The 16,313-nt window shown below is 40.5% G+C and overlaps 1 protein-coding gene across 2 annotated transcripts; it reads left to right on the forward strand.

The window, feature by feature from the left end:
• Positions 1-12,070: 12,070 nt before the first annotated feature.
• Positions 12,071-15,784, forward strand: LOC141786542 (uncharacterized). 2 transcript variants are annotated; one of them, XM_074665147.1, is made up of 6 exons: positions 12,071-12,186; positions 12,486-12,651; positions 13,731-14,462; positions 14,554-14,622; positions 15,262-15,305; positions 15,542-15,784. In XM_074665147.1, the coding sequence occupies exons 2-6, from the start codon at positions 12,528-12,530 to the stop codon at positions 15,557-15,559; spliced, it is 987 nt and encodes a 328-aa protein (XP_074521248.1). In that variant the 5' UTR covers positions 12,071-12,186; positions 12,486-12,527; the 3' UTR covers positions 15,560-15,784. The 2 variants fall into 2 exon arrangements, with proteins under 2 accessions (XP_074521248.1, XP_074521249.1); XM_074665148.1 differs by having other exon boundaries at positions 12,113-12,174.
• Positions 15,785-16,313: the final 529 nt, after the last annotated feature.

Consider the following 16,313-nt stretch of genomic DNA (forward strand, 5'->3'; position numbering starts at 1 on the left):
GTCACCTGTGCCCAAGGGCCACTCACCCCCGAGGAGGAGGGGTTCGGTCAGGCACCCGGGAGGACGGACCCAGCCCAGGCCACCACCTATCACGAGTCGGTGCCGGCCCCCAGCGCACCCGGCCAGACACCAGAGACCACAGAAGTCCTCTCCCCAGAAACCCAGTATCCCCCGTACACAGCCTCCTGTCCCAACCCACCCCTATCCCCCTCTCATCTTTATCACAGCTCACCAGCCCTCCACCGTGGACCCTGACACCCGCACATAAACATTCTGTCCATCCATACCCATACGTTCACACAACAGCACAACAACACCACAGCACCACAAGACGACCACACAACAATATCACAACACGGCAGCACCATATCATTACGCACTCAGAACCTCCAGCCACTCAGGTGGGAAATACCCCTCCTTTTCGTCCTCACTCACCAAAAAAAAAAAATATATATATATATATATATATATATATATATATATATATATATATATATATATATATATATATATATATATATATATATATATATATATATATATATATACACACATACATACATATATATATACACATACATACATATATACACATATACATATATATATATATAAATATATATATACACATACATATATATACACACACACATACATATACATACAAATACATATATATATTCGTACATATATAAATAATTTTAAAAAGAGGATTAAATAAATAGATAAATAAGTAAATAAGTAGATATAAAGCCATGGGCATCCTCCGGGGCGCCGCGGGACCCCTGCTGAGCCACTCGCCCAGAACCCAAGGCAGCGGATCCGCTTTTACCCCATGCCCCAGGGGGCATGGTAGAAACAGGGGTGTGAGAAGAGCCCCCTGCCCTACCTCCCCCGCTCTGTAGTGTGTGGATGTTTGTGATCCTAATGCAGTTAAAAAGAAAAGTTAAAATTGGGGAGTGGACGGCCTCGTAGCTCATGGGGCAGTGCCCTTCAGGTGGTTAGCTCAAAGTGCCCTGCCTACCATATACCACTTGGCCCACCCCAAGGGTCTCTGTGTGTGTTGTGTAGAGTAGTTGGCATCATGTAGGGATGTCTAAGTGTAAGTAAAACTGAGGCGCAAGTCTTATCAGGGTGTAGCAGAAGTGGTCCCTAAGGACCTCTACCACCGCACCTGACGAACGTGCACCTCAAGGTCCTAAGTGTGTGGATGCTCTAGATGAGCGGGGGAGTGAGGGCTGTGGGGCAAAGTAAGACCAGAGAGGAGAAAGCTCCCCTCTGGAGGGTGAGCCGCCCTATTGGCAGCAATAGGCACCCCTGTTCCCCGGGGCCCCCCGGGGCAGGGGGGGCCCAGGATCCGCCAGACTCAGAGGTGTCCACTTTGAGTTATACTCAGAAGTGAAGGGGTAGTATGTAGGGGGTGGTTTGGGATTGAGCTCTTATCAAAGAGGCTCACCTGGTTTCAGCCTTTGAGATCTTTATACAGCTGGCAGTGCAGAGATGCATTTTGGTTTGGGGACTGCTGCTTTGCTGCTTCCCCTGGGATTTTGTTGCATTGGTCAGTCTGACCCCTGAAGTGGTCTATTAAGTCTTTACTAAGGGAGTCTGAGGGAGTGATTTGATCTCTGTTAAAAACAGGCTGGATTCAAAGATCAACAGCACTGAAGAGGAATGACACATGGCTGTGTGGAAGCTGCTGGGTGAAGCTCTTCCATTAAAAAGCTTTTTCTTGATAAACTTTGGAGCCACCACAGAGGATGTGCTGAGGAGTAAACTGCTTTGTTTGGAGGAGAAAATGGATTTACCCACAGTGTGCTAATGGTTGAGCTTGATGCCATTTAGAGGAAGGAAGCAAGCTTTTGTTGTAGGTGTGGCCTGCCCTCTTCCACAACAAGGCAGTGATGTGTAAAGTCAGAATCTTGCAGAGAGTCTGAGGGACAGGGATCCTTAGTGACAGGAGACGTTCCACGGTCAGGATGTTTGCAGGGTTCCTCTTTCTGCTCTTCCTCACAAATAAGCTGGCTCTCTTCTCTTTGAAGCATGCTGCTGTGGAGCTCTACACTTTGATTTCAAATATTCACAAACATTCATGCAGAGTTGATTTCATTGAAGCAAAGTGTTGATGGTGTGTCAGTGAGCTGTGAGCTCTGTGAGCAGGAAAAGCATTGATTGTTGAAAAGAGGGGATGCATATGCAAAGATAGAATGTTTCAATCAGAAGCTGATCATGCTTTCTGTGTCAGGTGGAAGCAGCTCCAATCACACGCAGCCTCCTGATGCTGAAGGCCTCTACAACCAGAGCCACTTGGAGGGTATGTAGAAAGGGATTTTGTTTCTCAGTGGGATAAAGAATAATGACAGAAAAAAACCTGTGAACTCTTTCTGTGTCAGGTGAAAGCAGCTCCATTCACACAGTCTGAGGAAGGTACGGACCTTTGTGTGTTTGTTTGTCTGTTAAAGTGAATGATAAATGGAGGTTATTGTTGACAGATTGGTGCAGACTATATAATAGGTTTATGTCATCTTGTTTGTTTCATAGCTGCTTAGTTTGCTCTCATATCAAACTGCCTGTTTGTCCAAATGTGGTTTCTGATTGGCTGGTAGCAGCTGGATAGTGTCACTGACACCACACACATAATGCAACAATAAATCACTCACTCATCTGAACCAGATCAAAAGAAAAGAGCCACAGGAGTGGAAACAACTTTCAATGGCAAAAGGATGGAAATACAACCTGAGGCATAGCATGTTTCCCTGTAGACAGACGGACGGACGGACGGACAGATTTTTTTTTTTTTTAACCACTTTATTTGCTGCTCTTACTCAATTTACCCATGTAAGTCAGTTCAACTCAAAATTATTATTTCAACAAACTTTCTGTTGAAATATTGAATAAATAAATAAATAAATAAATAAAAACATCATAGTTTTTGCACATTCCCAAACTTCAGGTCACCGTCTGCCACATCACTCAAAATGCCCTTAAAGCACCACATGGTCCTGAAAGAGTCCAGGTCTCCTGGCTGTCTATAAAAGCTGAGGTCAAGGTTGATCCTGGACCTGATGAGACCCTCACACAGTGACTGCAGAGATGTTCTCCACCCCCTCCTGCTGAACCTGTCACAGACTGAGGAGGGAGAGGAGCTCTCACCGGCTCTGCGTTAGTTTCAGGCAGAAGTGGTGGAGGGACAGACTAACCTGCACTGTGTGTCAGATACAGATAAAACATTTTCAATTCTGCAAACTAGTGCACCTAAAAACTGATCCCATTAACTTTATTCGTGGTTGATTTGGTGTCTGGACAAGAAGTGTGTCAATGAGTTTTATGATTACTTGTACCACAAGACGAGCGGGTTGTTTGTGATCCCATGTAAATGAACACAATTTAATATGAAACGGTCACTTTTTCACACACAATTCACGTTTACATGATAAAATTATGAGGGGTGAAATAATCATCTTCACAGTATATTTTGTAATCAATACGGCTTCCTTAAAAAATCCTGGCTCAAAGTTTGATTTAGCATCCTCTGAATGTTCTCTGCAGAGACTTTATCATGGACATGGGAGTGTATTAAAAACTGATAACAGCCTCTATTTTTTATTTTTAAAACCCATAGAGTAATCTTTTTTTATTTATTTTATGGATTTATTATATTTATTTATCAGCTGACAGCTCTCTGCTCTCTGCATAAGTGATGTATATGAAAGCTTGACAGAAGAGGAGTGAAATGTTAGAAACACTATTGTTTCATATCTAATTTAACTATTAATATTTAAATATTTCTCTGTAAACCTCTGTTTTTCTGTCTGAAAATGATTTACGCTCATATGATCTAATAATGACATGAAACTTGCAAACACAAACTCAGACCTGGCGTGGGATTTGAGCGTACCCTACACTCACGTTCAGATTGATAAATGAGGGCCACTGTGTGTCATGGACTAGAGAAACCAGTTGTCCTCTGCCTGCTGAAGGGACAGCTCTCACTGAAAGATGGATGAAGGTTTTTTTTTTTCTTATTTTATTTATTTTAACTTTTTTTGGGGGGGGATTTATGTTGCAATAAAATAAAAGTACAATATAAAAACAACACAAATCTCAAACAAATGAAAAGGAGCAAAAAAGAGAAAAAGTCCCCTTCATTCATTCAATGCTAAACACATGATCAGATAAAAACAAAAATACTGTCTTCCAGCATGCCTTTCAGCTTTGCCTTCATTCTTTTTTGCAGAAAGAAGACAGGCAAAGCAATTCACAACTTAAATGCAAATTTACATCAAACAAAAGGAAAACCCAACAAAAAAAATCGTATCATGGTTGTCAGTAAATATTTTGGTGGTTTTATTCCTATTTATTGACTTATTTATTTATTTATTTTAAGTTGAAGGTTTAAGAATATCTTTCATCCCTGTATTTGTTTATGCATGTATTGTGAAGATACTGAATGATTTGGTTTCCTTAGAGTCCCTGTCCTGGTTGTTCCATAAAGAGAAACCTTTAACTGTAATACTGTGCTCCTTTAGAGTGGTTCTGGATCTTGATTTTTTAAATATTTCTAATCCTTTTAACTTGTAATGCTTTCTCCCTTTATAAATGTGTACTGAATGTTTGATGGTCAGAGCTTTTTATTAGCTTTTTGCATAAATTGTAGCATGTTAAAATCTATTATTAAGCTTCAGCAACTGTAACTTAATGAATACTGGGGTTTAAGGGAGCTCTGTATGGACTTCTGTTAATATTCCTTATTGCTCTTTTTTGTAAAATGAAGTTTGGCAGGATGGAAGTTTAACTTGCACTTCCTCATATATCAACACAGTAGGTCAAGTAAGGAACAATCAACCAGTTATATAGAAGTTGCAAAGCTCTGTTATCAAAATGTGGCGAGTGGAGGAGGTGAAAGAAACCAGCCTAAACAAGCACACACACACTCTCTCTAGAGTGGACGGGGTCTGAGTTTCCCTTAATTTACTTTTGATAATAGAGCCAGGCAACGCCACCCTTGGACTTGCACCCAGGGAAAGGGTTCACTTTCACTGATGATAGGCACACAGGTCAGTCCATAAAGAGGAACCAGAGACGTGGTTCACATTAGAAAGTCCACAGATACTTTCTTTTTCAAACAAGAACAGATTAAAAGGTTTAATTCATAAAAAGCACCCAAACACTCCAAAAGACAAGAAAACAATGGAAAAAGGGGACCTGGCAGGACTGGGCTCACCAGTGGGCTGGATTGGGATGTGACGGGGAAGGGAACACCCAGTAACTTGTGAAAAACACACACTGAACTGTGCAAAAACTCAAGAAGAACCACATCACACACGAGGAGGGGGAACACCACCACCAGGAACCCAGGACCACCACCACCAGACTCCAGTCCTATAAGGAGAGGGAGAGAAAATTAATTCAATTAACACAAACCAAAAACCCAACTAACCCACAAATAAATCAAAAATACATTTAAGGCCACCAAAGGTAACTGCTAAAGTAGCCTGAACACAACTACTACACTGGATAATAAAGAAATAACAGAAAACAGATAACTGAACCAAAATTACTTTACCACAAATAAACAGTCAATACCACATTACCCTTGGGGTACCCAAACCAACCCTCAGAAATAACTGTTATTCACAAAAGAAACAAACCAAAAGAAATAACTGTGTCCAAAATTCTAATATGACAACAAAAGAATTAAGGCACAAGGAAATGAGTGAATAAACCAAAAGGGGAAAAAGGAAATATCAAACCAGGAAGAAAAGGAGACCGAAACAAAATGACTCAAATCAGTGCTGAACCAAAATCCAAAAGAAGAAATCCAAATCAAATTAATTAACTCACTTTCACACACTTAAAACAAATAGGCCCAGTTATTCTGAGCCAAGTAAAGTTCGGCTGAGAGAGCACAAGTAAGGCTCAGACTCAGCAGGCTCAACGACAATTAAGTTTGGTTCTGGGCAGGATACACATATGACTCAGGCAGCCAAACCCAGGTGTACCATGGCCCAGCCGAGTCAAGGCAGAACATATAAAGCAAAGCAAAGTCCAGTAATACCAGGCGGCGTAAGGCGAAGCCACGTTAGGCAAAACAGCAGTGCTTCTTGGTGATCACTATAATGATCTGATCAGCTGATAATCACATGAAGTGAAGCTCACAAAGTGAGCTCCTGCTCAGCCCAAAGCAGAGTTGAGTGAGAGAGCAGGGCAACCCCACAAACTGCTTCAAGAGTGTCTAGCCAACACAGTCTCACTCCCAGCGTGTCAAAAACCGACGCTTGGTCAGGGCCCTTTGCCGTCAGAAGCTGACGCGAAAGTTCTCCCTCTGCGTCCTCATGAGACGCTGCGGGTCTTCAGTTTACTCCAATGTAAACCGACTGCGGCGTTTTAAGACGCTGTGAGCTTACATCCAATTGGTTAACGGGGGAACGAACATCCGGAAGAACTCTCCTGTCTGACAGTTTTCACGTTCGTCGCTATTTTACTATGTTATACGCGATATTTCTCTACAAAAAAAACACATATTTGTCATTGTTAATTGCTCAATAAGATGTGTCAATGTTTAAGTCCATCAGTTGTCTTTATGTTCCTTTCGATTTTGAGAAATAATGAATTCGATCTCACTTTTGGATGGCCGAAGATACTACACTACCCACAATCCCGTGGGTTGTTTCCATAGTGACGACGCCCAAAAGCTTTGCTTCACCAAATCTTTTTTAAACCAATCAAAAATGGAAGCATTTCAAAGATTTTGTCAGATATATTTGAAGTGAAGTGATTAAACGCGACTAATTATTGAAACGCTGTTAAAAAAATATCTGCACTTAGCTTCAGTCCGCCAAAAGTTTGGTGAGTCAGTCTCAAGCTTGGTGATTGGATGCGTAAGACGCAATGCCCTTTGGGAGTCGTAGTGTTCAAGGATCCTGCCAGTTAATGCTGCGTTATTCATGTCAAGAATTGTTTATTGATCACACAAAAGCCAGGTAAGTTGTAAACTCTCCCGATCATTTTAATGTCGATAACAAAACAGACATAACAAAAAAAATAATATGTCTTGTTGGACCATTTTCTGGAAGAGAGAGAGAAATTTAAAGAGAACTTTCTCTGCAACATTTCTTTTTTCGTTGCTAACTCATCTGTATAAACAACGTAGTAGCAGCTCAAATTAGCTTAACGTGGGGTGAAGGTAGCGCTATCAAAGTCAACTCAAATCGCACTGGTTTAATTTATTTCAGCTGCGTAATGATAAGTTCACATCCTGCAAAATAGATATTTCATACTGCACTGAACTTAACTACTATTGTTACATATACCCAGTGGGGAACCTTCAGGGACTTCTAGGCCTTCAGAGAAGGCCTTAAAAAGTCTGGACCAAAAAATATACGTATTATATATCTATATAAATATATAATTTCTCATTTAGTTGAATAAAATACATTTAATACATCATGTAAGTTTTGAAATTAAGTGTACTGCAAAGTTCACTTCAGCAATGAAAGGGTTACTGTCTTGGAACATGTTATCTCTATCAGAGCCCGGTTTGCTGGCTCATTAAGTGGTTAGGACTTCACGAAGGCCAGGCTGTGTTTTGGTTTGGAGAGAGACAGGAGAATTGACCAATCACGATTCGATTTTTTGGGGGGCGGGACAAAATCAGAAGAGCATAGGCCTTCGTGAAGTCCGAACAGTGGGCAGAGTGGTGAGAGCGGTGAGAGGAATGGCAGAAGACAAGAGCGAAGTTATGGCTAGCTTGTTAGCATTTTTCCGCGTGTGCGAGTAAAAATTTCATCTGTTCGTGCGAGTGCGAGTGCTTATGTCTTAATACTTCATCTATCACGGGCACTGTAGAGGACATTGTGGTTTGAATTCTCCCTCTCTTCCACTGGCTCAGTCAGTCTCCTCCACCTGAACTCTCCCCTGTTCTAAAGAGAGGGCGCTGTCGCGTACACACGCGGTGCGTATGCGTATCACACACCGAAGACAGACAGAACTTCAGAGTCAGCCTTCTCACTATATGATTCCCGCTGCTCTAGACTCTCCTGATTGAAGATGATGCTGCGTTAGAGCAGAGCTACGTTAGTTTAACTCACGACATGTCAACACCAAAAAAGAAACAGCTAAGGCTCTAAAAACTCTTCATCTACAAGTGCAGCACAGTGATCTGTCTCCGTCTCTGAGGTCTCCTGCAGCGTCTTTGGATCAAACCAACTAAGAGAGAGGGGGTGGATGGTTTTTTGATTTTTCGATATAACGCCCAAGTACGGGACTTGATTCACTTTCAAAAAATATTAGCGATCACAGGAGCATACTTTAAGTTGGGGGACAATCAGGAGAAATCACAAGCCAGGAGAACAGCCAGAGAAGGGGTTTAAAAAATGGGAGACTCCCTCCATATTCAGGAGTGTTGGCAGCCTGTCAGCACTCTCGATGGGTAAAAGTAACGAGTTTATGTATGACACAGATTGACAAAGATAAAAATTTAAGACATTTTCTTCATCATTTTAGTTTTTTAAGTAATTTTTGTAAACTCACTTAATGATGTTAGTCATTGTTTTATGTAGAACCTCTTTTTATTTTTATTTTATTTATATAATGAAAATGTTTTTTTTTATTAACTACTTTTTTCCGCGATGATTTCTTTTCTGGGCTGTGAGGGCTGAGGTGAAGGCCCAGCTGTAGTACTCACGGTTCGCCACTGCATATACCGTTGCATACAAACCAGATTTTTGTAGAAAACACACCCTCACTGCTTGCTCTATGAGCTGTCCTTGACATGTAAATCATGTTTTTAACATAAGTGTTTACCTGTGACAGCACACATTGGCCCTTATTCACAGAATGATGTCAACTTTGACTGTACAAACCTTCAGTCTTTATTGGTGTTTGAATGTGTATTGAACCTGAATGTAGTCATCAGTTTTAAAGCACTGGAGGTTGATACACTTTTTAATGATTGTACATTTTTTCAAGTATTGACAATTTGTTATCTAAAATCATATTGCAATAGAAATATTGTGTTTGCATAAAATGTTGCTCTGTGCTATATTTGTCTGTTTGCAAATTGCATATCCAAATTGATACATATATCATGTGACAGCATACATAGTATCATAAATAATCCAATGTTCACTTTCTTTTTCAGAATGACGAAGCCAAAAATCAAGTGTTGCCCCTCCTGCCAGGCCCCAAATGCTCTGCAGTGCAGAAGCTGCACTCAGTGCCTTTGTCCTCTGCCAGAAAATTAAAAATTAAAAAAAAAAAATAAGGCTGAGCTCAAAGACTCCACCTGGTCGTCTTCTGTAAAGAAAAATCGAAACGCATGCAGGACAGTAAAGTCGGCCCAGATATCTGTAAGTTGTAGTCACTTTGATTTCACAAGGGGATTAGTTTCTCATACATTATATAATTATCTAATTTGTCTATCAGTCTTGTGTGGTGCATGTAATTTTAATCATTGATCTATATGCTGCATACATATTCACGTAATGACATAATGTAAGAATGATCAAAATATTTAGAAAAGAATAGAATTGAACTTTATTGTCATTGTAACAAGTACAACGAAATTGAAGTCACAGCAGCAATCAAGAAAACAAAAATAATAAAGTGTATAGAAAGTGCAAAAAGGTCCATAAGAAAATAGATGATGACAGCTTGTCCATCATTGTCCAGTCAGCCAGCCTCCACCTCCACAGGGTCCAGGACTGAGCCTCCCCAGCAGTCTGTTCAGTCTCTGTCTCCTAGATCCTGTCTGCTCACAGCAGGTAAGGCTTCTCCAATGTGGCGGTGGCGTCCGGTGTTTGCTCTGTCAGCCACGTCCGTGAACAGCACGATGCCACTCTGCCCTCTGGCAGCCCCTCTGCCGCTGGGCCAGCACGGCTAGCTCGTCCATCCCACGTTAGATCCCAGGTAAATCCCACATTCCCAACAACAATGGATGGAAGGACAGGTCCACGTTGTCACCTCCGAGCTCACACCGGAGAACCAGCATGTTGTCCTCACCTCCTCCTCCTCACCTTGAGGGAAATCATCAAGCTTTACACCAGTTAGCATTGACATGCTACGGGCTGCTAACAGCTGATTTCACATGTAAACAATGCAGCCATGGTTACATGTAGGATCTCCAGACAAACACAGGAGAAAAAGTAGTAAAAATATCACTGAAGCCACAAAAAGTTTGGTGTCCATGACCAACAATGAACCAGATAAAGTAAAGAGCCACTCCAAATACAAAGATGACGAAAAAGAGACAAAACAATTACAAGAATCGGACAAAGAAGAGAGAGCTGCTTCAAAAGGCAGCCATAGCCAACAGGTGCCTAGCAACAATTTCATATTCACATTTTTAGTTTCATATTTATATTTTCAATTTTATTTTCATATTTTCAAAAAGCTTGGCTGTTATGAGGTGATCATGTAGTTATTCATTTAACTGGAACTAGCGTGTTTCACGTTAACTGCTAATGCTAATCATAATCCTCATTCTAATCCCTTTTGATGAAACAATTTGGAGCTAAAATACTGTATGTGGTTAATACCATCTATTACGCCTCAGACAGGATCCAGCCACTGCCCTTGAGGGCAGAAGAAATGTTTTCTCAGTTGACTACTTAATTGACTCCATTACAGTTCTTTAGTATGCTCATGGTAACAACACTTTCACTTTTTGGTGGTGGTTTGTAAAAGGAGGTGGAACGCTCCATAATGCGCACAAATGGCAAGCTAGAGCTTAACAGTCCCACATCACTGTGCTGGGGTCTAAGTTTCTGTATTAGATAAAATTAGTGCTGTCAGGCGATTAAAAAAATTAATCTAATTAATTACAGGATTTGTAATTAATTAATCTAATTAATCGCATTTTAATCTCATATCTGCTTAAGGTCCCAAAATAAAGAATTTGAATTCCAGGACATTAAAATTACATTAAAAGACATTTAAAAATAAGTTGGGAATATATACAACACATTTTTAGGTACACTGAGGCATAAGGAACAAATGAAAAAAGTATTATGGTTCTATCTTTACAAAATCTACACAGTCCTGCACCTAAGATAAGCTGATTTGATTTTTAGGACGTTTTTTGCTACTGTTCACATTTTTACTCGATGTGGACTCCATTTTCACTGCAATATGAACTTCTATACTTCTATGAGGTCAAGAGAACCAGGGCTAAAGGCTAAAAACTGTGAGGAACTATGTACAAAACACTTTATTCAAGTCTTGGATCAAAGAAAAGTGAAGTATTTTCAGTTTCACATGCTCTGAACACACAAACTGTTACTGATTGGTGCAGAGCAGCCCCAAGCTGAAACATGACACCAGGAAGATGGAAGCAAATTTTCATATAATTCTTTAGATTTAAATACAAGACCTTTTTCGATAATTCAGGACTTGTTTGATGCAGTAGAGAGTGTAAAATTACCTGTTTTTTTACAGAATTGAGCTAGAGCAAACGGTTGATTTTCTGTAGATTTTGTCCTACATGAAAAAAGTGGTGTTCTCGTCAGATTTTCAAATTTCCGACGGTCCGTGAATGTATCACATCTAGCAACATGCTTTGAACCGGGGGGAAGAGAGAGCGCCGTCAAAGGATAAGTTCAGTTCATACAGCTTTTACATTGTTTATAGAATGAAGTAGAACAAAATACTCACCAAGAAGGCTTTCCTGATCCAAGCAGTGTTTCGGGAGATATTTAGATCCAAAATCGTGCAGCGGACGTCCGTATAATGGGATCCATCTGGGCATAGACAGCGCCGCTCCTTAAAACTGCATTAATCGTCCAAAAACTCGTGTTTTTCACCAATATTCCATCATGGTCGGCTCCCAGATGTCCTCTGCTGCAGTCTGTGTCACTCCAGACAGCGCTGTGCGGCTGTAATGACCTCTGAACTGCAGTTTTAGGAGCGGTGCTGTCTATACCCTGATGAATCCCATTATACGGACGTCTGCTGCACGATTTTGGATCTAAATATCTGCCGAAGCACTCCTTGGATCAGATAAGCCTTCTGGGTGAGTATTTTGTTCTACTTCATTCTATAAACAATGTAAAAGCTGTATGAACCGAACTTATCCTTTAACAGCGCTCTCTTCCCTCGGCTCAAAGCATGTTGCTAGATGTGATACATTCAGGGACCGTCAGAAATTTGAAAATCTGACGAGAACACAACTTTTTTCATGTAGGACAAACGGTTTGTAAATGCTAGACATTTGAAAATGAGTGCGTCTTTGAACGCCTCGCGGGTTTGGGATCCAGATTAATTACGTTAATTTTTATGACGCGTTAATTTGCGGTGTAATTAATTAATCTAATTAACGCGTTAAAATGACAGCCCTAGATAAGATATAAAATATTATACTCCAGTAAACTGGAGGATAGTATAATCTAGAAAAAGATGAACACGTGCCTTTACTTCTGTTTTGTTGGTTTCTCGAGTTGAGGTATAATAACAGACTTAAATTTTTCTTCCCTTCAAAATCTGTCTTTCAGGTTTTGAAGCTGAATGCCTTGGACAAATATCCAGTCCTGTTTATGGCCCATCAAGGCAGGAACGGAGTATTTTACGGGGACATGGTCCATCACATTGGACCGACTGATGGGATCATTCAAGAATTTCTTCTGAAAATGAAGAAACTGCATGAGCACCTATTGAAAAGTAAGACTATGATTATTTATAATAAAACTATCTTATGATATGTTATACTTTGTTGTCCTATAGCGTAGTTGTTGGTGGACTCTGTGTCACGTTAGTGCCCATTAACAATGTGCTTGTCTAGTTTCTCATGCCCTGGTAATGGTCACTGCAGCTTTCTTGAGTATAGCTCAACCAGATTACCTTGTAAAAATCAAAGGGAGATATCGTGAAAACTTTAAGAAGCTTGTCACATGCAATCAGAGCTTATTTTTCAGTTCAATTTTAGCTATTTCATAAGTTGTGTTAAATGAATGCTGGTGATACTACATGTGTCATTAAATACTAAGTCACTTGAATGTTCTCCATACCTGAAACTTCACTATGTCATCCTCTGAATTATGACAGATTATTGCTGCACTGCAACCTATAGTGAATTCAGAAGTCAGTCACTAACACATTTTTTTAAATAATGAAAATGTTAACACATCTCATATTATTTTACTCAAACTGTCTGAAAATTGAAAGTTCTTAAGGTTCTAAGCAAGAAATCAGCCAAGTTTGGTGTTGATTGGAGGAGTGGTTCTCAAGATGAATAAATCAGTGTCAAAAAGTGAGAAAGACAGACCCCTGGCTTTACATCTAGCTCATTGCTACATTGCAACCTCTTTACTTCTAAGCCATTTTAGAGAGAACAACTTTTGCTGTTGCCTGAAACAAAAGATGTCAGGCAAGCATGTTATCTGAGTGGACACCGTGATAATGATACGCCCATACCTGAGTGATGCCAATGCTGTTAATAATCTCAGATCATTTACCATGTGTTCAGACTTACTCCCAGTCAAAATTCAGATGATTAGTATCACAAAAATGTGCAATGGTTCATCTCAGTGTGGTTGCATGATTTTTCATCTCTCTGTCTTATAAACTAAGGATGTAGTATGAGCACACACTGGGATGGATTATCTGTCTCAACAAGTTTAATGTGACTGCAGCTAATAGTTCATGATGCAGAATGCAGGTACAATTAGTTTTTATCCTTAACATAGGAATGAAAATGGTGTGACAGGAGAATATTTACATTTTTTTCTCCATTTTTGCAGGATTGTCTTCCCCAAGTGTCACCAGCCCACCGGCAGCAGTTCCTTGGCCCCCTGAGGACAGCAGCTGTCCAGCAGCTCAGCCTGTGACACTACAGTCAGGAGGAGATGAGGAAGAAATCATCCTGCACCTCATCCCAAATACCTCACCTTCTTCTCTTTCTAACTGTCACCCTACATCCTCTGTCCCCTCTGAACCTTCAACATCCTGCCTGCCAACTGAACTTCCATCCCCCCTCTCCTCTTACCCTCCTCCGTTCCCCCTCTCCTCTCATCATCCACCACTCTCCACCACTTCTGATGATTCCCCAGCCTCCACCTCTTCTCATCCTCTGTTCCCCCTCTCTTCTGATCCTTCCCCAGCCTCCACCTATTCTCTTCCTCCGTTTCCTCTCTCTACTCATTCTCCACAAACCTCCACCTCTTTTCCCCCTTCATTTCCCCTCTCTTCTTATCCTCCACCAACCTCCACCTCTTCTCATCCTCAGTTTCCCCTCTCTACTCATCCTCCACCAGCCTCCACCTCTTCTCATCCTCCGTTTCCCCTCTCTACTAATCCTTCACCAACCTCCACCTCTTCTCATCCTCCATGCCCCCTTCCCTCTCTTCCTCCTCTGGCCTCCACATTGTCTCACCTTCCTTCATCCTCTCCCATGTCTCAGTCCCCCCCATATCCTGTGTCATCTTTGTGCCCTGTCCTCCCACCAAAACAAAGAAAAGCAAAGAAAAAGAAAGGTTAGATATCCCTTTATATTATTATGTAGGCATATAGTTCTTCTCAAATTGCTAGGCTAGCCCCATAAGATTCTTTTTTCTCTATTTTTAGAATGCCTAAGACGTAGGAAGCAGAGGGTGTTTAAGTATGAGGATGTTGTCCAATCGAAGCCTGGTAAATGTAAGTATGTTCTCCTTTGTTATGTTTGGCTTCATTGTGAAATACAATGTAAAAGCAAGGTTCTGGGTTGTATTTATTGGCCACTCTGTAACAATGTGTTGCAAAAGGAAATTAATTTGATATTCAGTTTATGGTTTCTAATACCAAACCATTGTGAAGTTTGAGGAGTATTACAGTCTGAGCAAAGAACATATTTTATAGTCTGGTGCTACAGCAGTGGATACTTCTATATTTTATACTACATGGCAGCAGGGTGAACAGTCTATGGCTGGGTGTCTGCTTTCTTGTAGTATTCAGTTTCTGCACAGACATCTTTACTATCATCATTGATACTCTGTAGCTGGTACCAAAAATGGTCTGTGAAATATCAGTCACCCTCTGCATAAGCCTCCAGTCCTGGGCTTACATATAGTATGTCATGTTTACTGAGGGCTAAATTTATATTGAAGTCATATTTTTAAAAAGATTCTACTTTATGCTGTGATGTCTATGTTCTTGAGAAATTATTTGAATAGATAAAGAATTTCTACATAATACTTAGCTACTTAAAAGTGCACATATGTGTTATGGCTCTGTCTATGAAAGAAAACACCTTTCTCTTAACAAATTGCACCCTTTTTCTTATTGCTTGCCTTCCAGGGCAGAGAAGAAGTGAAAGTGAGGTGGGCACCATGCTCACAATGGTAAGTGCTCCGTAAGCAACCATGAACCGGTATGTTGAACTATCGACAAAAGATTTATGCTGTGATCCAGTGGTTGCTATCTCATTTGAAATTCACTACTAGAGCTTAATTATTAATGTGAAAGACAGGTTTACTAAGGAAATTATAGACATGAAATTTCTTGATATGTCAGAAGAAATTTTAGCCTCTGATCTTTATTTCCTGTGTTTATGTCTCTGTCTTTCCTATCCTGGCAGCGGCAAGACATGGGATGACACATGGGAACCGGCCGATCAGTTTAAGTTGTAAAAAAGTTCCACATTTAATGTTTTGTTCAGTTCAATTTGTATACTTTGTTCACTAATATGTTCACTTCATGAGGTAAATCTTAGTTTCAGCTATGGTAATTTATCCAGTTATTAGCAGCCTATTACACTTTATGCACAGCAATTTAACACAACAATGTTTTCACAGTGTGTGGCCCTGTTATGAGTTGTTGGATTATTAAATGTTGTTTTGGTGTCATAATGTTTTGTTGTTTTGTTTGCAAACAGTAAATATTTTGAAGGTGTCCAAGTTTGGGGCTCTGGGGGTTGTAACACTCAATAGTCATCTGACTGCCAAAAGTCAAGCTTTGGGGTGACCTGAGGAGCCGATGACTGCCTTCAATCATCTTGAACTCATGACAAGAGAAAGAACACAACATTAAGTGGCTATCATGGTCTTAGTGCACTTTATTAATCATGATCATTCCCTGAGCCTGGCTTGTAAATCAGCATGTACCTTCACACCCTGAAGTATCTTAACAATTATCCAACATTTACTGCATTAAATGTTTAGCCTTTTACTTGTTTGGCAGTTTGGCACTGAAATCCACAAAAACGAAGGAGAACATGGTGAACTTCAGGGGGACCAGTGCTAAGCCACCCCCTACATCAACGGCAAGTGTATGGAGAGGGTTCACACAGTCAGGTTCATGTGAATCCAGATCTGGAAAGACCTCTCCTGGACAGACAACATCTCATCATT

Source organism: Halichoeres trimaculatus, unplaced genomic scaffold, assembly GCF_033239565.1.
Source record: "Halichoeres trimaculatus isolate MK-OKI-2021-1 unplaced genomic scaffold, fHalTri1.1 fHalTri1_scaffold_41, whole genome shotgun sequence".
Classification (NCBI taxonomy): Eukaryota; Metazoa; Chordata; class Actinopteri; order Labriformes; family Labridae; genus Halichoeres; species Halichoeres trimaculatus.

Bases quoted from the DNA above. Each gene is read 5' to 3' on its own strand.
- LOC141786542 (XM_074665147.1), top strand. From the start codon at position 12,528: ATGGCCCATCAAGGCAGGAACGGAGTATTTTACGGGGACATGGTCCAT. The intron at 12,652-13,730 runs GTAAGACTATGA...CCATTTTTGCAG, and splicing joins GCATGAGCACCTATTGAAAA to GATTGTCTTCCCCAAGTGTC. The intron at 14,463-14,553 runs GTTAGATATCCC...CTCTATTTTTAG, and splicing joins AAAAGCAAAGAAAAAGAAAG to AATGCCTAAGACGTAGGAAG.